The sequence below is a fragment of the Tigriopus californicus genome, chromosome 11, assembly GCF_007210705.1.
Source record: "Tigriopus californicus strain San Diego chromosome 11, Tcal_SD_v2.1, whole genome shotgun sequence".
Classification (NCBI taxonomy): domain Eukaryota; kingdom Metazoa; phylum Arthropoda; class Copepoda; order Harpacticoida; family Harpacticidae; genus Tigriopus; species Tigriopus californicus.
In genome coordinates this window covers 14,405,247-14,424,859 of record NC_081450.1, presented here as the reverse complement: position 1 = coordinate 14,424,859, position 19,613 = coordinate 14,405,247, and the positions used below count along the sequence as shown (strand labels likewise).

At 42.4% G+C, this 19,613-nt stretch overlaps 4 protein-coding genes across 5 annotated transcripts in view; 1 reads left to right on the top strand and 3 right to left on the bottom strand.

Moving 5' to 3' along the window:
* Positions 1 to 4,027: 4,027 nt before the first annotated feature.
* Positions 4,028 to 5,731, bottom strand: LOC131889972 (troponin C, isotype gamma-like). Its single transcript, XM_059239212.1, has 2 exons — positions 5,571 to 5,731; positions 4,028 to 5,462 (listed from the first exon to the last, which is right to left on the bottom strand). The coding sequence occupies exon 2, from the start codon at positions 5,397 to 5,399 to the stop codon at positions 4,881 to 4,883; it is 519 nt and encodes a 172-aa protein (XP_059095195.1). The 5' UTR covers positions 5,400 to 5,462; positions 5,571 to 5,731; the 3' UTR covers positions 4,028 to 4,880.
* A 1,215-nt stretch (positions 5,732 to 6,946) lies between these two features.
* On the top strand, positions 6,947 to 11,449 carry LOC131889966 (3-hydroxyisobutyrate dehydrogenase, mitochondrial-like). Its single transcript, XM_059239207.1, has 4 exons — positions 6,947 to 7,106; positions 7,305 to 7,844; positions 10,640 to 10,821; positions 11,007 to 11,449. The coding sequence occupies exons 1-4, from the start codon at positions 6,974 to 6,976 to the stop codon at positions 11,250 to 11,252; spliced, it is 1,101 nt and encodes a 366-aa protein (XP_059095190.1). The 5' UTR covers positions 6,947 to 6,973; the 3' UTR covers positions 11,253 to 11,449.
* A 3,381-nt stretch (positions 11,450 to 14,830) lies between these two features.
* Positions 14,831 to 17,491, bottom strand: LOC131889959 (polypeptide N-acetylgalactosaminyltransferase 1-like). 2 transcript variants are annotated; one of them, XM_059239197.1, is made up of 5 exons: positions 16,680 to 17,490; positions 16,221 to 16,610; positions 15,713 to 16,003; positions 15,503 to 15,642; positions 14,831 to 15,430 (listed from the first exon to the last, which is right to left on the bottom strand). In XM_059239197.1, exons 1-5 carry the CDS (start codon positions 17,311 to 17,313, stop codon positions 14,909 to 14,911), a joined length of 1,977 nt encoding a protein of 658 aa, XP_059095180.1. In that variant the 5' UTR covers positions 17,314 to 17,490; the 3' UTR covers positions 14,831 to 14,908. The 2 variants fall into 2 exon arrangements, with proteins under 2 accessions (XP_059095180.1, XP_059095179.1); XM_059239196.1 differs by having other exon boundaries at positions 14,831 to 15,642; positions 16,680 to 17,491.
* Positions 17,492 to 17,637: 146 nt separating this feature from the next.
* LOC131889965 (acid phosphatase type 7-like) overlaps positions 17,638 to 19,613 on the bottom strand; it is a 5,113-nt gene continuing 3,137 nt past the window's right edge. Inside the window, exons 2-7 of the mRNA XM_059239206.1 lie at positions 19,125 to 19,322; positions 18,855 to 19,063; positions 18,684 to 18,781; positions 18,128 to 18,620; positions 17,850 to 17,984; positions 17,638 to 17,766 (exon numbers count right to left, since the gene is read on the bottom strand). Of these exons, the coding sequence (XP_059095189.1) occupies positions 17,701 to 17,766; positions 17,850 to 17,984; positions 18,128 to 18,620; positions 18,684 to 18,781; positions 18,855 to 19,063; positions 19,125 to 19,322 (1,199 nt within the window). The 3' untranslated portion in view covers positions 17,638 to 17,700. The remainder of the gene's footprint in view (positions 17,767 to 17,849; positions 17,985 to 18,127; positions 18,621 to 18,683; positions 18,782 to 18,854; positions 19,064 to 19,124; positions 19,323 to 19,613) is intronic.

The window sequence follows — 19,613 nt, the reverse complement described above, 5'->3', positions numbered from 1 at the left end:
ATTGTGCCGAGGGGGAAAATATGGCCGCAGAAGTCCTTGACTTGTTTCTTCGAAATTCTACAAATGCAAAACATCATGTCTTCATCTAAGCTATTTTCAAAAAAATGTGCTTTCCCGAAGTTTTCCTTCTGTTAGTACAAATGAGGAGAGCGCAATTAAAAGTCTTGTTTTTTGAGGAAACATCGAATCAGGATTTATTGACTCCGTGCTATTGTTCCTCTTACACATAATTTTATTCATCCAAAACGGCATTTTTGTTCAGTACGTACTTTTGAAAAGAAGCATCTTACGTCTTTCAAAAATAGATTTGGCTTGTGTTTTTTAACTTGGGTTTCTTTCAGTCCTCATTGTTGGGTCGGATGGGCCGTCTGCGCTTGGAAATTGCACGATTTTAGAGGATGTCAAAACAATTGTCTAAAATACAAACGTCTTCAGTAAGATGAGTCTACCTGATCTTGAAACGAACGATGATACACCTTCTTCAGGCATAATCGACCATAAGTATTCATTTTAGAAAGCCCCATGCCCTTAACACACGAAAGGACAATTATGCGAACACACTCTTTCAGAGCATATTAGGGAGCAGAAAAAGCCAAGCTTAGATAACAATCAGAAAGAAATTGTGATTTTGAAAATTTCATATCTTGCTTTTTTTTAATTGCCTTCATCCACACCTTTTCTTAGAAAGGCCAAAGGTCATGGACACGTATCCATGAGTTGAGAAATCAACAAGGAGTCTTTGAACAACATTGAGGTATGAATTGATTAAGTAAGTATGATAGTGTTCAAGTTTCAATACCACATGAGTCCTTTTCGGGAATCGGATGTCTCCACCTTACGTCCAAAATATAAGTCAAGTAATATCAGCCGATCGTTTCGGCTGATTCCTGATTCATTCTTGAATAAGCATTCTTCACCTAATAGTGACCCCGTCCTAACTCAAACTGAAGAGGGCTTAGTATTCCTAAAATATAAACAATCGGGGCTCTTTAGATGATAATGTTGCTTGAAACTTCGAATTAAAAAAAAGGTCACGTCCTTGAGACGAGAGCACATTATCCTTTGAGTGTGTTTTGAACAATCGGTGGACGACTTAAACTGGCTTCATTTACCCCTTCATAAAGTTGGGCAATAGGATGGTCATTTGCCTCAAGGCCAATGGATCCAACTTAATCCTATTTGTCTAACGAGAAGAAAACTAGCCTCAATAGCGCTCCGACCTCAGAACGTTCTTTACATCGATATTTGACTACTCATGGTCAATCACAACGAGTGGTGAGAAATGTTGGAACAAGATGGCCGATGATGTATCTTGGGTATAACTTTGACAAAGCTTTGATGGCCACGATGTTCTTTCGCTGCCCTTTTTCGAGTGTGAAAGTTTGAAGAATTTCATCGTTTCAGCTCGAAAACAACTCGTAATTCGAGGACTAAGACTGGCAATTTCTCCGAGACAAGGCGAGATCTTCTCGAGCACTTACTTCACTTCGAGTGACGCCATGAAGAGGTCATGATCATCAAGCTGATCATTGTCATCATCAGTATTGTCCACGTCGACGTCGGAGGCTTCATGAAGTGAAAGGAACTGAGGAACTATGAAGAACTCCGAAAGTTTCACGCTCAATGATTTTGCGTTATTTGGAAAGCTAAAAGCCACCGAAACTGGCCTTTGTCAATTTTGCAGTACTCAACGACGAGGAAAGTCGTTGTTTTCGGGGGCAATATTTGATGGCATTTAAGTGCAGGACCGGACAGCTCTTGGACTCATTCAGAAATTTTGACACGAAGTAACTGCAGTCTCAATCTAGAATATCTCGATGGCTTTGCTTATTTTACTTGCGTTTTTGGTAGACGAGCAAAATAGAGCAATAAATTCTAATTGACCTAACGAAAATCTCTTCAATGCATGAAGAAAATTGTGTTTTAAGGAGGAAAGAATTAATCGTGGAGCCTACATTCCTTTTCAACTACTCATCCCTATTGTTAAAATATTCATTTCTTTGTTAGAATTGCCGTTGAAATGAGAGACTACCTTGTAATCGTGTAATTGAATAGTTACCAATTCACACTTTTCATATGCTTTTCATCCCGTTTGGCTGGGCATTGCTGCTGCTACTGAAGTATGTCGGGCGATGCAGGAGTACTCGATTGCGGTTGGTTACCCTATCCGGTGATGCGGGTTAGTGACCAAGAGTTCGGCTATCAAATCCGGGGAGAGGTCTCACAAGGCCCAGGGTGCGGCAACAATGCCGGCTTTTGAAGGTATCTCATCTTGTCCTATTTTAGAGTCAACGTCTTACCGATTGCGCCATGGCGTACGAATGGATACTGTCCTTTGTATTAGGAAATGCGTGTACATGTAAACAGAAGGAGCATAGTATTTATGTGCTTATGGGAGAGGGGAGGTATGAGATGGAGTGAGCAAGATTAATTCATTGCATAAACATACAAGAATCACCATTGTTTCACAACGCGATGAAAAACAAGGAAAATGCATGGTTCATAATGAAATACATATTTTCCCCTAATTTAAAGTATTCGACCGTGTCGTCTCATCCCTAGTCAACTTAGATGGTTTGTATTGACCTTTCCTCTGACACGCCTCAAGAACGATTTGAAGCTCCTGAAAGTTCTCTCGTTTTGCCGCTTCATCGTCTTGAAACAAGGCAAAGGGTCCAAACTAAGAGAGACAAATTTCACACCTGCTCCATCAACAACACATTCATTGCTTTGATTCCCTCAGTAGAGGAAGTAGAGTAGAAGTCAGGACACGGGCACGAGCTTGCTTGCCTGCTTGTTACAATTCACGTTCAAAGATTTTCATTCTGGACTTAAGTTCTCCTCCTTGATATTGGCCATCCAAGACAAGTTTGACAGCCTTCGACAGGAAACAGCAGTTGCACATGGAAATCAATTACTGGTGATCGTGGAGGGAGCAGATCTTCTCTGAAGACAGTAGTCGGATATTTTCCCTTATTTGCGCATCACTCCATACAGCCAATTAATATCAGTCTCATGGGCCATTTTTTTGAGCTAGTTCAGTGAGCAGACTTGCCCATCAAGGTTGAATTCATTTACCGTCTGGACGGATCCACCTGGGCTTACTCGATGGCCACCTATAAAACATTGCTTGACTGCAAGACACCCCAATACACAGTAGGTAATGACGAGACTTAAAGCTCCAACCAGAGCAAATGCTTTTCAGTTGGTGAGATAGAACGGTTGTTCCCGTTTCCAAGCGAAAATGTTTACAAGAGGTTCCAACGAGAAATTGTTCTTTTCATCCCCATGATTTTTTTCTGGCCGTCGAAATTTTGCAGCTATTAGAGAAGCGTGCATGTCCGGGAGCCGAAACCTAATGCTGGAACCTCTGTTTTTATGTGGCTTTCATTCAAATGGGACAGTGGTACAGTGGTACAATGGTAAAGAAGTCCCAGTCCGATTAAGCTTAAGTTAATCAAGACCAAAGCCCACAGAGGACCTACATGATGGTTTTACCAAAACCTAAACCAACCTGGAGACTTTGCAATTCACAGAAAATCTACACAGGAGCCTAACTAAAGTGTGATCAATGCTTCTTGGATCCTGTGACTGTGTTGACTTTAAAGGCGTTAATGAATCCTGATAGAAAGCCTATCAATTGGTTTACTTCAACCGAAAAGGATTTCGACCCATCACTAGTTTCTGATTTCACATCTTGAACAATCAGCATTTCCAAAGCTGTGGTTTGCTATTTTCTTTCCTTTGTTGATTTGGATGGCGAAAAGGTCAGTTTTGACAGAAGTACAAAAGAAACATTTAGATTTGGAATGTGAAGAAGACCTTGCCCATTTCGACAAGATTTTCTAACCGCTTTTCTTCTAACCGTTTCTAAGCATGAAAAGTGAATTTTTCAGACCTGACTATTGTGACAGTCTAACAATTGTCCCAGAAAGCAATTGGACTTTGTTCCAAGAGTGATTGCGGGCAAGTGAAAGGCTCATTCGAGAGAGAGGACAGACAAGGAATTACCGTACAACTTGGAAACTCTGGTTCGGACGAGTATATTTGTTTCTCTCACATCTTACCACAATTGTAAAATAATCTGCGAAAATGAGTTAAACCTCTGTGTCATTATTTCTTTTTCTGTCAAAAGTCATTGGGATGTGGGTGGTGGTGTGTACGGGGGAGTATCCGGGGGAGGGGGCATGAGGCGATGAACGGGCAAAGATTGGCAATTATAAATTCCGGGCGGCATCATGGACAGATCGAGTAGGTAACAGGTCAACATTCATGGATGATATTGCTATTCAGCTTTCATGGCATACATGTCTTCTCACACCTTCTAATGAAGGCGAATGAATTGTTCCGAGAGCAGCGAGCGAATGGCGGCAACAACAACAACAAAAGGATTCGTGGTCCACAAATTCCGATGCCGCTCATTCACACAAAATTGCGAAGAAACGGTCGCTGTGCATGCGGGTGGGTGAGTGCGCATAATTTTGGACAAACTTGAGCATTTTTGAATGATTATGTTTCAAGACATTCTTGGTTGGTTCAGGATCAGCCAAGCATGCTTTTCGGTTCACTGCCTCACACAGCGAGCGAAGGTATTTCAAGGAATGAGTGAGGCCGTGGCGGCTTGTCCCAAGTTCAAGGGCATGCTTTTGGGATGGAACCTTGTGAAGGTGATAAGAAGTTGGAGATCGAGAGGTGGAGACAGACGTGGAAAAAATCGTCGAGGAGAAAGAGTGAGGAGGAGAGAGGACAGGGGGGAAGAGAGAGAATAGAAAAACCACGAGATTTGATCATGAAAGCCTGGTTCAAGCTTGGCAGAAAACAAAAGCGTGAGAGAGAAAGTGAAGAACGAAGAAAGGATGAGGGAGTTGTCTTTTTTCGGTTTACTTGCTCATCATCATTTGACAAAACTCGTCAAAGTCCATGGTTCCCGAGCCATCCTCGTCGATTTCTTCAATGATGCCATCGAGGTCGTCTGAGGTGAGGCGAGGGTCCAATTCTGCGATGATTTCTCGGAGCTGGCCAGTGGTAATGAAACCCGCACCATCACGATCGTATACTCGGAAGGCCTCCTTCAGCTCGGCCTTCATGGTCTCCTCGTCGGGTTCTTCGACCAAGAATTTGGCACAGAGCTGACAGAACTCTCCGAACTCGATTTCGCCGGATCCGTCCTCGTCGATCTCCTCCAGGATCTCTTGGAGCTCCTCTTTGGAGGGTCGGAAGCCCATGGCTCGAAGAATGTCGTCCAGATCGTCGGAGCTGAGGAAGTTCTGCTTTTTCACATCAAAGAGGTTGAAGCACAGCTTCAGGACTTTGATCTCATCAGCCTCCAACGCGGTGGCCTCGGTGATCTCTTCGAAGTCAATGTCAGCGAAGGCGTTTTGGTTATCTTGCCCGGCCATGGTGTTTGATGTATCTTTTTTCGGGTACGAGGATTTCGAGTGAGTTGTGAGTTGCTTGAAGAGCTGAAACACAAAAAACCAGGCCAAACGTTCCTTAGAGCAGAGCAAAAGAGGATCCAAGAATCGGAGCAACGTTGGAAAAGGAGTTGAAGGTTTAGGACCAAGTCTCACCTACAAGTTCTTCTTCAAATGTACGAGCTTGCTCACTACAGACCTCTTAATAGCATTGACAAGCAAGAAGATCTTTCGCACCTTGGAAAGCAACTGACATACAATACAGCACAATCATGTATGGAACAAACGGCGGCGATGACCTGACCCGTGTGGAACATTCCACCTTTTGTCTTCGTGTCTGGCATGCACGCAAGTACAAGCCAACAAGCCAACAAGCCAACCTACCAGCCAGCCCAGCGCCTAGCCAGGCTTGGCTTCAAGAACCCACATTCATGCCTCTTTTACCTATTTGCTCACCCCCTCATCTGCTCCAAGGCTTACCTATATTGTATTCAAGACCTAGGTCTCACAACAGCTACAAAATGAACTTTGAGACTTCGAGCAGGTTGGTAGGCACTGCAAAATATTTGTCGTAGGATCATTTATGTGAATTTTGATAACTTCAATTTGAGATACCCTTTTTTGTATGGTAACCACATTATTAGCTTAATTTCCTCGCATTGATCATAATAAAAGCCCCTCGTTTATCCTAGATTATACCGAGCAAAAGTTGAAGAAGACTTCCCGCTGAAGACAAACTACGTTTTCCACAGTGTCTTGGCACGACCTCAAGAAATGCATTGTTTGCTACTGTTTGCCCCCATTCTACTGGCCAAGCCCCAATGACAATGTCGCTCTGAAGAGACATTTCTCAAACAATTGGGTCTTCTTAGGTCGTCAGGAGGACCGATCCTAGCCACTCAAAGTCGTCAGGCAGCCTCAAAGAAAGTACCTCCTCTACTCAGTAAATACGTTCACTACTAACTGGGCAAAGTGAAGAAGTTAGCCCCACATGAAACGGGGATGAGCAAAGGAGGGAAGGCACTTCTGCATGATTTTCAGAGCTCTCATCCTTTTGCCTTGAAATTGAACCTGCAAACGAGCATAAAAAGAGCCGCCTTCAAGAAAAAAAAATTGAAGAATCCTCGAGATTTTTTAAAGAAAAGCTTAATTCATAAATTCCTTTCTGCCTTCCTTGACTGACTCTTTGCCATTCGTCGAACTAGGGGAAAAAATGCAACAACCACGGTCCACGCGAACTTGAGAGCACTCTCATTGATATTTTTGATAAGGACAGGCGATATCCTTCAACATGGAATGTACTAAGGAAAGACAACAAAGAAGCGCTTATGAGACACGGAGAAATCGAGCAAATGCAAAACTCGATGTGACCTCCGATGTTTGTTAGTACTAACCTTTCAAAATCTCATATCCAGTTCCAAAATTTCCGTTCTAGCAAAAACTCTGACCCCCCAACAACACTTCACCATGCGTGAACTCATGATTGATGGTAACCGGCTAGATTTTCGAATTTGACCCCTCAATCCTTGTTTTTCAGCCCAAAAGCTAGTCACTTCAAGATGTGGTCCCAATCCATTCGGATCGGTTTCTTCTCGAGATCCTCTGCCAAATCCAGTGTCCTTTGCGGGAAACGCACATTCTCGGGAGATGTAAAGAGCAAACGAATTGGATTAGTGGGCATGGGTCACGTCGGTAATTTGCATTCCCATTTCAGTTGGGATAAACCTCGGGTCTTTATGATTTTATTCGCCCACCTAGACGTTTAGGGCCTTGACATTTTCTGGGTGGGACGGAATTACAACTATGTCGAGGCTAGCACGTGGATTGAAGGAAACAAAACGGATATTTCATGGTCCACCAAAAAAAGTAGTGAGGTTTCCTTCGTTCCAGGGGATGCTGTGCTCCACAATTTGCGACGAAATGGGTTCACTGTGAGTGCCATAAGTGACAAATTCATTGACAAGTGCACAGGGCGGTTCCCATCGGAGATCCCGGTCATGAAGACCTCTCGGGAGGTGGCTGAGAACTCGGATATCGTCGTGACTGGCTTGCCCAAACCCCCGGATGTCAAGGACTGCTTTGAAGGTGCGGACGGTCTCCTGGCGGGTTTGAGACAGGACTCGGTGTGGATTGACCACTCAACCACCGATTATGGCCAGAACTTGGACTTTGATGCGGCAGTGAAGGAAAAAGGAGCGCATTTACTCGAGGCCCCCATCACGGGTGGATTGGACGCGTTGAAACGCGGACAGATGGCCGTGTGGGTGGCGGGCGAGAAGGATGTGTACACCTACACGAAACCAGTATTTGATGCCAGTTATTCCACTGTGATGTACACGGGAGGCATTGGAACCGCTATGATCCCCAAAGTGGTCTCCAACATGCTATGTTGCGTTCAAGTCGTGGCCATGGGAGAAATGCTCATGCTGGGTAACGTTTGTTTTTGAATTTTTGAGAAAGCTGAACAAAAATGTTGCGATTGCAAGTTTTAGGTGCTGCTTTTCGCTCGGCCTTTACAACTTGAGCCAGAGTTTAAAAAGCAATTCTAGTCCCATTTCTCAATCCAGCAAATAGGACTCGTCCTCACAAAAAGTGCTGAAACTATTTGATAGACACATAATAGATAGGAAGTTCATTTCGAGACATTCAATCTAACATCTAGAGATGAACAAGTCGTTTCCAGTGAATAGAACATTGAACCAGTGAATGAGCAAAATGCACAATTCAGTTGTCTCGGTTTGATCCCGACTGAATTATAATCGAGCCAGGCGAGATATGTAGACGTCAAAGAATGCTTCCTGATTGTTGATTGCCACCTAAGTCTTATGTACTAAATTTCAAAGTAGCAGGAACTCAGGTGACGTGACAATTTCGCTTCAGAATATCAAATATGATTTTGGAATTATGACAAATACAATTTGATCATACTATCTGCAAACTCGGATAAACCGAGCAGCAAAACGTGTTTTTCTTGACGAGTTTGGCAAAATAGATTTGACATCCTCACCGTCTATCATGAAACATACTTTTTTGAGGATTTGAAAACAGCCACTGGTAAAGAAATCGCCACTACAATTGAATGATATAAAATAATTATTTTGTATGAGCTATGATTTATCAAAGTTGAGTTGCTTTATCCAAGGGCTCTTAACCCTTCAACTCCTGTGTACTGATCCGGAAAGGCAGCTTTTTAGCTTAAAGGACCTTAGCTAGGGCTCCCATCTCTAGCAAAGGAGGGTATATAAGTGAAAATCAAAAACGACTAACCAAGTGTCAAAACGTGAGCCTGCCTTTCTAGGACTCGAACAAAGGGTTGCTTCAAGACTCGTTCTTGATCTTTGATTGCTCGGCAGTACCTAATTTTTGCTCGAGTCGAGAACCCTAACTGAGATCCTTCAAGCTAAATAGCTGATTCGCATGAGAAGCATATTGACGAAAATGTCAACCTCCGAGCTCCCGGGTTGAGAGGGGGAAACCACACACCTTTCCTTGGCCCGCCAAGTTTGGCCATTGCATTGAATTAAGACAGTAGCTCTAGGATCAATAAAACAAGATTGCTCAGGCAACACAGAACATGAAATTGTTTTATTTCTAGTAAATATTGATCTCTTTAGTACACTACTCTATTCATATACCAAATATTCTGCATTTATTTTAAAAATCAATAAAATAGATTGTACAGCCGTGAGCATCAAATTGTCTTTAAAATCAGTGAAATTACAAGCAAAACATGCACTAACAAATAACAAAAGGAGTTTATGAAATAGGCAATGAAAGTACATGTGCATTAATATTAACATATTCAAATATATGGCATTGACAATTGACAACTTTGTTTTAATCCAACCATTTAAAAATATCATGAAACATTAGTGGAAATTGTATGGGTTGTCTTTGAGTAGAAATTAGATTTCTACCTGCTCGTTTTGAATTTCTATTTGATTGGAGGCTCACATAAAAGGCAGGCATTATTTAAGATGCTCAGTGAAATACCAAAGTCCAGTCCACTAAACTTCAATATTACTTTTGGAATCCAATAAGTTCGGTTTAGCAAAAGCATGCAAAATAGCCAAATAAAGAAGTGCCATTCGTAATATGGTACATAATATCATTAGTATGAAGCATTCAAATGAATTTAGAGAACAATATATAGCTCACAGCTACAGTATAGTATACCTGCTTTGAATTTGAGGGTCATTCCCAGAGTGAAAATCATAGTTTGATAAGAAGTGCACCAAATACCTTGAAATTTGGTCAAGATGCTCCTGTAACAATATTCCTCAAGCAATATTAGAGCAAAAAAATATTGTGTTTTTGGCAAATTCTTGCTTAATTGATAAAAAATTAATTAATATTTTTTTCTCAGTAACTGTATTTGAAGACATAACAGAATTCATGTTTAGTATATTTACGTATACGCCTTGTTTAAAGCAAATATCATCAATGGTTACAAAAATGATATAATGATATCTGTCACATATTTTGTACAATAACTATGCCATTAATTGACAATTAGAAACGTCAGCACCGTCAGTTTAGGCCTCAGTTAGCGGGAAAGGTTTGGTGATCACAAAAAGGGGCGTTTCCTCGCTCTAATGTCCTTGCTTTATCCTCGGACTTCTAGCTATGTAGAATTTTTCAGGACAGGAAAAAAATCGCATCTCCTAAACGGTTCATTTTATTCCAAATAAGCACATCATACGACCATAAGATCTTATTGAATAGATGAACTTTGCCAAATTTAAGCCCAAATAAAATTCGAGTTTTCCTCCTGCTCTTGGTCAGCTACATAAGCTTTTGAGAACATAACTTTGAAACAAACCAATTTACAAGTAAATAATATAAAATGCCTTTAATTGAGTGGATCTGCGTTTCTTATTTCATTCCTCTAATTCGAAAACTGGCCAAAAGTTTGCTATGACCGATATGACGGGAAGCCGTTCACAGTCCATATTTCTAATAGTCCGTGTTTTATCATAGGGTACAAGTTCAAGTGAACTCAATGTTTTGCGTTTAGTAACGCAACCTACGAAAGTTCTTGATTAGCCCATGAGTTCCAGATCAATTTTTACTCTTCTTCTCTTTCGCCATCCTTTTGGAAGAGAAAAATCATTAACCTGCCACATTGACTTAGAAGCCCGGCTAAGGAACCATTTCATGTGCAACAGAATGAATTCCAATGTCCATCCATCATAGTAAAAACAACAACTTACTTTTAATGCTAGCCAAGCGATCTGGCTTGGACCTCAAGACATTTTGGCACGCCATTCGAGCCTCAGCCGGAAACAGTTTCTTATGGGAAACGGCTGGACCTAACATCTTCCGAGGCGACTATCATGAATCATTCGCTCTGGAACTCCAAGTGAAGGATATTCAACTCTGTTACGACATGGCCAAGAAAGCCAAGGTGAGACCTGAAATGCCCCGCTCAAGTCAAAGAGTGACGCATTCAATGATGTTTGCATGACCAGCCAGAACTCTTTCTTCGTTTCTTTGCTTCTTTCATCAATTCATATCCCTCCCCTGCGTAACTCAGAAGCGGCACTAATTATGTGTACAGCCCATCCCACCTTATTATTTGTCCTTCCATAGGTTCCCACGGAGCTGATCGGCGCCATGCATCAGATCTACAACCGAGCCTTATACCAATTAGGCCCAGATGTCGGATGCTATGCTCCTCCGCGGCTTTTGGAAGAAGCTCTTAAGGAGGATCTGCGGGCCCCAGGTTTCGAGAAATGGACTTATGACATTGAGAATGTTGAAGGAGCCTTGCATATCCGCCATAAAGGCGTCGATCTCAAAATGGATGAATCCGAGAAACAAAACACCAAAGTTTGATGGATTCGATTTGGATAGGTGAAGGGATGGCAATCCCCCGTTTGGGAGGTATAACTTGGAAGTGAAAGCGAAAGTATAATATTCACACGTCAATTTGTTGACGCTTTTCAAGAAACCCGAGGAATATTTGAACAAGCCATTCCTGTTGGATTCATTTATGAGCGAAATAAAGAGTGTTCAAAAAAAAAAACGAATGAGCGCTTACTTTCCGTACACGCTCATAAGTGGAAAAGCTCCGCCATTGAATATTTGATTTTACTTCTCGAACTGTCCATTTCAGAAGGGGATGTTTCTCAATCATTAAGAGGGCGTTCATTTTTTTTCAATTTAGCTTTTGAACGGCATTGTCCGAGGAATAATATTGAAAGTGCTGACTAATATTTGCATTGCCAAACGTACGAAAACGCTGATGAACGTGCTTTATAACGGGCAGGAGGGTTTCTTTCAAAAGATGATAGAAGAAGAATATCAATTAAAACAGACATCTGTTGCGATTCGGACAAGAACCATTTGCCCTCAGCAATCTTCTTCGAAAACTCGGCTTAAATGTTGGTCAAACTTGTTTAAATTCCCAAACAAACTGTACAAAATCCCAAGCATGTCAAGAAACCGACATTTCTCAGGAAGTCACAACCTCACACCTCGTGAGGCAAGGTTCTCAGAATGGGAAGATTCCAGGAGAAAAGAGAGACATTTGGACTTCTAAATGATTCATCGACGACAATTTTTGTGAAGATTTTTCACTTACTCGAAATGCCATTCTCTGTGTTACTTAAAAACAGAGTAAAACACATTGGAATGAGGAAGTCGCTTTGCGGGGTTAAACAGCTTCGCAAGCTTAAAATCCCCAGTTATTTTAGTGAAATTTTCATGATAAAAAAGGTTAAAAACTTAGTTGGTATGGACAGGCAGATTAGCACTTGGCCTGAGTTATAACAGTGCCCAGGCAAGAAGGAGATTATGGGAATGACAAAAAGACCTTTTAATCTTTTTCGTTAGCATTGAAAATTTTTTTTTGTATTAAATTGGTAACAGAAATAAAGAGAAACATGATCAGACCTGGGACTTCAATGCATTTAGCACATTGCTAGCGATACGATATTACAACAGTTGTTAACCTTAGCCTAGATAGTAATGTTTTTTCTCAGATCTATCCCCTTGTGATTTTTATCAGAAAGCACACTATTTTCGAATTTCACTTCACGGTAATTTTGCCTCATAAATCAGTTAGACCCAAGTCCTTCGAAAATCATAGGAATCTTCATAAATCGAGATTGACTGCGATGGCTTCTTGTCCAGATATGTTTGAGAACTCCGATCCCGATGCCTTTTTGTACTGCCATCATGAATTCACTTGTTGACGCATCCTGATTGAGAATTGCACTGCTCATTTTCATGGATGAGATTGCAATTTCTAATTTAGTGTAAGCACACTCGAAATTTCATTGCGAGCTTCAAGGATTATGAGACAAAGGCTGCTCAGAGAACAAGGTCTACTTTCATGAAATGCCACGGTCATGGTGACCCATGACAAGATGGTAAATTGGAAAAATGCATTCTCCCCTCAAAAGAAGGGGGAAAAAATCCTCTTTTTATGCAGTGGTTGGCAAAACCTGAGCGCGCTCGTTCCTCGGTCTCACGTGAAAACTCATCCTTTTGTTTGCTAATATGCATGACTTGATATATTGCTTGACCAGGAACGGGGAAAATGTCCAAAATTACTTGCATTTCCTTTTTAAGAAGCTGACAAAGAAATTTCGAGTTCACCCATACCATTCAAGCCACTCTCAAAATTAAACAGAGCTTGGGAGAAAACGGTGCTTCACTGTTCAATTCATTGGGGAAAAGCGCCCTCAAAGTCAGGTGCAAGTCTGCTCGAGAGTTTTGATAGTTTCCTCTTTGATATCGACAGGATTCCTACTGGTGCTTTCAGTTTCTTTGTGGCACTCAAGTTGGCCAGATCATCCTACTCATCCATCCGATATTCACGACGTCGTTCGGATAGAATCGAAGCTATTTTTTCGGGATGTCACTCCAAAAGCTCTCACTTATTTTGGCTCTTGTAGCCACTTTGCCCATTGTCTTTGGGCAGATTGGACCAATGAGTGTCACTCAAAACTCAAAGTCAGGTAATCAATGTTGACTCTAACAATAAAGCGTTTCGAAACTTGCCGTAAAATGGGCACCGAAAGGAGCAATTATGCATTCGATCTCCCATTTTGGGCTTTGGTACAAGACGGTGAACTTATTTGTAGGCTGTCCAGAACTCTCTTCGTCAGAGATCATCACTGTCTTGGATTCTGAAATTGAGCTCATCAAGAGGGAGATACCCAGACGCATCCAAATGGCTTCGAGAGCGGTTTCCAATGAAATTGAGTACCAAAACTTGTTCTTATGGGCAGCTGCCATCACCCAAACTGCGGGTAGGATCCTCCGACAAGCCTCCCGAAGTATTGGTGTGACCCAAGTGACCTATCCAGTTCTTCTGAGTGCCATTAGAAGAGCCTTTTCTGGTGGAACTTATGCGGCGAACCGCATCTTAGGTCTGGAAGAATCCCAGAGAACATGCAGCGAAAGAGAGTTTGTCCAAACTCTTCACCAATACTCATACTTGTGGAACGTGGACCAATTGATCCAAGACCACTCCGTAGAAGAGATTTGGAGAAACCCTGATTATATCAAATTCAAGAACATTGAATTTGGCGAAACCCTGAAGAATGAACTGAGTTGTGTTATTCGAAGTGGGATCAATGAAAGTGCCAATCTGGTTCAGTTCATCGACTTCCTAGTACAAGTCATGAACCTTCGACTGGACGAAACGAAATCGCTTCTAAGTGATCGAAGTCGTCACCCTAAATAAATCCACATTTAGTACAAAGTGTTTATTGCCATATTTTCTAGTTAGATCTCCCATATGTTATTTCTCTTCCAGAGAGGACCCTTCGAAAGCTCTACCAAAGGCAGACAGCGTTGGAAAAGGCTTTGCGTATAATCGATGATCATCTTCAAAGCTTGGTTGGAGCTTTGCCCAAAAAAGTGGCCGACACTCGAGATGCAATCATAATCGAAAGAGAAGAAGCCAATATCAAACGAGCAGGCGTGGCTGCCACCATTTCAACCGGTGTATTTTTACAAGAAGTAGGCGGGAATCTTGCTGATCAAGAAATCACTGTGGGTGATTTATTCTTTCGAGCAGGACAATCTGTCTCGGTGGCCTCGTATGCTAGCTCCAGACTGCACGGCTTGAAAGATACTGATCTCCAATGTGGCCTCCCTGAAATGCATCGGGTACTCAAGTCCTATGAGATTCTCTTGAGTCTCAAAGAAACCTATGAGACCTATATTGGAACAGTCTACTTTAATGAGAATCCAATGAATTATCTGCCTGAGGATGTTCAGCCCAGGGCTTTGGAATTCACAGCTTCATATTTCCGAGTGGAACTCAAAGAAGCTCTTGGGTGCTTATTGCAAGAGGGTGGAACTAGTCGTGGTCTTGAGCTTTTAATCAACGACATTGAAAGCGTTATGTTGCGGCGACTTACTTTAACTGAGAACTGGTTGGATACTCTGGTTGATATTCATGAGACAATCAATAAACGCACTGTTTAGGTTTTAAATTCTTGGTACACAAAATAAACCCGACAGTATCACATTGTTTAGGGTGTCATAGCATCTTTCATATAACTGTTCTCCTCTAAAGTTGTATTCCAATTGACGCTTTTGTTCAAAAACCATCTTTGAGTAGATTCTTCATCGGGATCTCCTTCACAGGTCCTGAGAATGGGGACTTGAACTGGTTTGATAACATCTTGAGCAAGATTGGCCAAGTATCCCAAGATTGAACTCTTGGCTCCGTCAGGAACTGTTGACGGAGCCTCAAAGGCTAAGCAAAGGCCACTGGTTGAGTGCATCAATTGATGTGCAATTGCATGACTGTCTTTTAGAGGCTTAAGGTCCCACTTTTGTTGTTGGGAACCATTGCAAGTTACCAAGGTCACATTGGCGAATCCGTGATCAATTTTCTTGCCAGATTGCAAACATCTTGTTCCACTCCGTAATTCCTTATTAGCACTTATTAGGATGGTCTGGTATCCTCCCAATCCATGACATTGTCTCATCCCTGGTGATCCATAAGTACTCATTCCATCGAGGCATAAATCACTCTTAGGATGCTTGACCTGGACAACCAAAAATATATCGGAATTCATCAAGCAAATACCATTGTAGCGTAAGATGTTGAATCGACTCACTTGTCCCAAGTAGAGCTCTCCTCTGGGAAATCCGGACTCTGGATATACATGTTCCAGGAACCAATCAAAGCTATGGCATTGCAAGTCCCGAACGAGTTTCTTGCGCTCCGAGACGTCTCCAAAGTCAATGCTTTTGGCGTCTGCAAAATCAATTTGATGTGTTAGGGCAGTTTGATCTTTCAACAACACACCTACTTATCCAGCCCGTACGTGGGTTCTCGAAGTAATAGAATCGCTTATAGTTGTCCAACCACACTTCAGCGAATCTGGCCGTATTGAGAACGGCAATGTCCATTTTGGCCGTCAGACCGCCGGGAACACTGTGGGGAGTAGTTGTGCGGTAAACATGGCCAATATGGGAACACGGAACTTTCAACAATGAACCCCCACATCGCCAAACCCTCACTGACATTTCCACGTTCTCGCCTCCCCAAATCTTCATTTGACTATCGTAGGAGCCACTGGCGTAGAAATAGTCGCGATCAATAGCGAAAGCACATCCTGAAAACCATTTGATTAATGAAGAGAATAAATTCCAAATAATAAGAAAAAATTGTCATGTCGTTCGTCTCATAGATTGGAAACAAGGTTTAGTAATGTAAACTTATTTTCGCCGGCTTTTTTGTTTACACTAATGCATTACTCTTTCTTAATTTATACCATAAGGTATAGCACGTATAATAAATGCAAGCCAGAACCTTAATCAAGAACGTCTTACCAATCATGGTTGGAGTTGGGAAAGCATCACTTTGGACTTGATCAGGGTACATGGGTCTAGGCTCGAGCCAGAAATGCAAAAGCCTCCAATCCAGTCCTCCAATACTACCATCGTCGTCCAAGGGTTCATATTGAAACGTATCATCGCTTATATCGTCAATCACGGGCATGACCACCCGTGTCCGATCGTCGGCGATTTCCGCCAAAAGTGGAGTTAACCAGCCAGTTGTGACTTCAACGTGAGCGTCCAAAAAGACCATTACCGATCCTTGAGCGGCCTTGGCACCCAAAAGCCGAGCTCGAATCAGGCCTTCGCGTTTTGGTGTTCGAACGACGAAGGTTTTCACGGGTAGCGAAGACACATACTCATCCAAAGGCTTCAGCAAATTCTCTGCAAAAGGTGTCAAATACATTTTTGACCTTCATTTCAGAAGGGAATGATCTTAACACTCGATCTTACCTAGGTCGGAATTATCATCGACAAGGATGACCTCCTTGAGCAATGATCTCGGAGATCGATTTATCACAGAATGAACGGTCCTAAGCAAGGTGGACCTGGCTTCATTATGAAAAATTACAATTACACTAGCTTGGGGAAGTTTATGGGGATATGTCACAGTTTTGCAAAGTGGGTTCCGAAGATCCCTCAAAGCCCGATCGAAGGGAATCATGTCACTAGCCACTAAATTCAATTGATGTAGACTTTTCATCTCGGCAGCCTTCCATTTCAATTCACGAGGAATGAGAACGGCCTTGCCCAGATCTCCAGGGCTCTCCGGTCGAGAAATGACTTCCGGCGGATCCTCGAATTCAAATAGATACTCATCCGAATATCCAGACCACTTGGGATCGTTCTTGGGCGTCAGCAATGGAGAGTGGACGAGATCTTGCTCGTGCCACCGAGATATGATTTGATGCACCTTTGAAAACCCATAGATTTGTCCGAATCGGGGGCTCTTCTGGTGGGCTTGAAAAATCCCCGGTTCTTTGGTATTCCAGAAGCAAAAGAGCAGAAACCAAGAGAAGACAAAAAATGTCAGCTTGGCTCGATGGTGGCCAGAATGTTTCACTCGGAGTATGAACCGATTCAACATGGTTCAAGGGACCGATTTAATGAATCGCAAATCTTAGACACTGTTCATTTTCATGTTTGAGATATTTGAGATCCCTCCAGTTCGACATTCAGTCTGAAAGCACCTTACAATGAGGAACTGCAGCACGGCACATCATTTGATGAGCCTATGTTGTGATTTCAGAGAAACTTCAACCATTGGTTGGTGCTCAGGTGAAACCATGCCAAGACCAAGTTCATCCTCCCAAAGTGCTGAGGTAACACCAGCAGACGCCAATGAGCTTGTTTGTAGTGCACTCGAGTCTACATGAACGAGCGGCGACGACGGGACTGGACAGGTAAACAGTTAGAGAGAAAACTAGGCCTTATATTCTTGTCTTAATAACTTTGAACAAGGGGAGACGATACATTACAAAAAAGATGGAAATTTGTGCTCATGGTTCACAATCCAAAAGTGATCAACGATCTCACCGCCCTGTAATGACAAAATGGCAATGCAGTCAGCACCATGAGTGTTTTGGAACTGTCCCGTTCACCAATTTTTATAAAGACACCAACCTTATCATCTGACACTTGCTCGATTTCGAGATGAGTGCCATTGTGGCCGATCAGCCGGGTATATCCATAATCCAGAGACCGGAACGCTGTTATCTCCGGCTGTCGTTGGAAAGGATCATGGCGCTCCTCGCAACCCTGAAAAGGTTACAAAGTAATGAAAATGTCAAATCAAGAGATATTCACTCTCCAAATTGATATATGTGTAGCTGTCATTAAAATTGGATGATTAAAGCCTTTTGTTTTATTTTTTACCAATCAAGATGTTTTCGCATTCATACCGCTGATCCAGTAATGATATGAACGGGTCCTTTTGGATTGACATAAGGCTCCGAAGTGCTCCCATTACGAACTTGGTAATCGTACAAAGGCCAAAACCTCTCATAATCATGCTCATGGGCCCAGAAGGCCAAGTCCACATTATAATCAAGTAAAACCTTCTCCAAACCAAAGGCATTCATCAAGGGCAGACCGATTCGGGTGTAGGTGGTGTTTCTGGTGCAATCGTCCTTGTCGTCCGTGGAACAATACATGGGACGATGACCAAATATCACGATCCAAGGCCTCTGAGCTCGGTTTTCAGGTCGATTGGCTTCCTTGAGGTCGTCAATGATCCATTGGTATTGGTTAGAAACCATTTTAATCCCATAATTGAGGAAGTAGTAGAACTCCGTGGATATGGACAGGAAATGTATGGGCCCAACATCAAAGCTGTAGAACATGCTCTCGCTGTTGCCAGGCATGGAGAAACGGGCTTTGTAATTTGAAAAATTGCTAGAACCAAAATTTTCATTATCGTTTTATTTCTTAATAAAAGTTGTTCGGAATGGTACTCACTATTTTTGTTCATGATTGCCTGGACAGACCATGTATGGAACGTATGCGGCAATTGGTTCCAATTGTCGCATGAATTCATCCCCCACTCTGGCATTATCCTAAAAATATGTTTCATACATGAACATAATTGTGTCCACCGAAATAATCTTCCCGTTTTAATTCAATTTTTACATCGTCCATATTGTAGGCCATGTCCCCAACATGAATGATCATGTCGTACATGCCCTCTTGAGTTTCTTTTTGAAGCCGGGGCAACGACTGGGCATTGATATTGCCCATGTCCCCAAAAATAGCAAATCGAGGGGACCAATTTGAGCCTGAAGGCAGAGTCCTGAACCAGAATAAATCGGACCAGCCCATGGAACTTCCAACGTGATAGGCTTGATGGAGAGGAAGAAATAAAGACACTAAGGACAATTCCAGAAATTCATGGGAACCCACCATAAATTGCATCCGGTTTCAAGTCTTCGAGCGTGACCCGATGAATGAACTGGGATCGCTTCTCTTGGCCACCGTCCACAAACTTGGATGAATATCCCCTTTGGGTCTGATTCAGCGTCTTGAAGGCTCTTCCATACTCGACGAGGGACTCAGTTTGGTCCCAAGTGCTCCAAGTGATGACAATGTTCTTGGAATTAGCTGAAATTGGAATTGTGATGATTGTAAAAAGAGACAGGAAGTTTTCCTAGCTGGTTATTAATGTCTTTTCAGATTGTAGAGAAAATGGCCAAGAATGCGGATGTATTTTTTTTTGTATTTGGGTGTTAGGGTCGGAGGGATGAGCCTCGCCCGGCCAGCGAAGCCAGTCATCACGTCGTCCTTATGCTTTTTTCCGATAGGCAGTGACGTGTCCGTTTTAGTTTTGGAACTCCGTCTGTGGACAGGGATAACGTCTCAAAGTTTCCTTGAGAAAGGACGGGGAGGAGATTC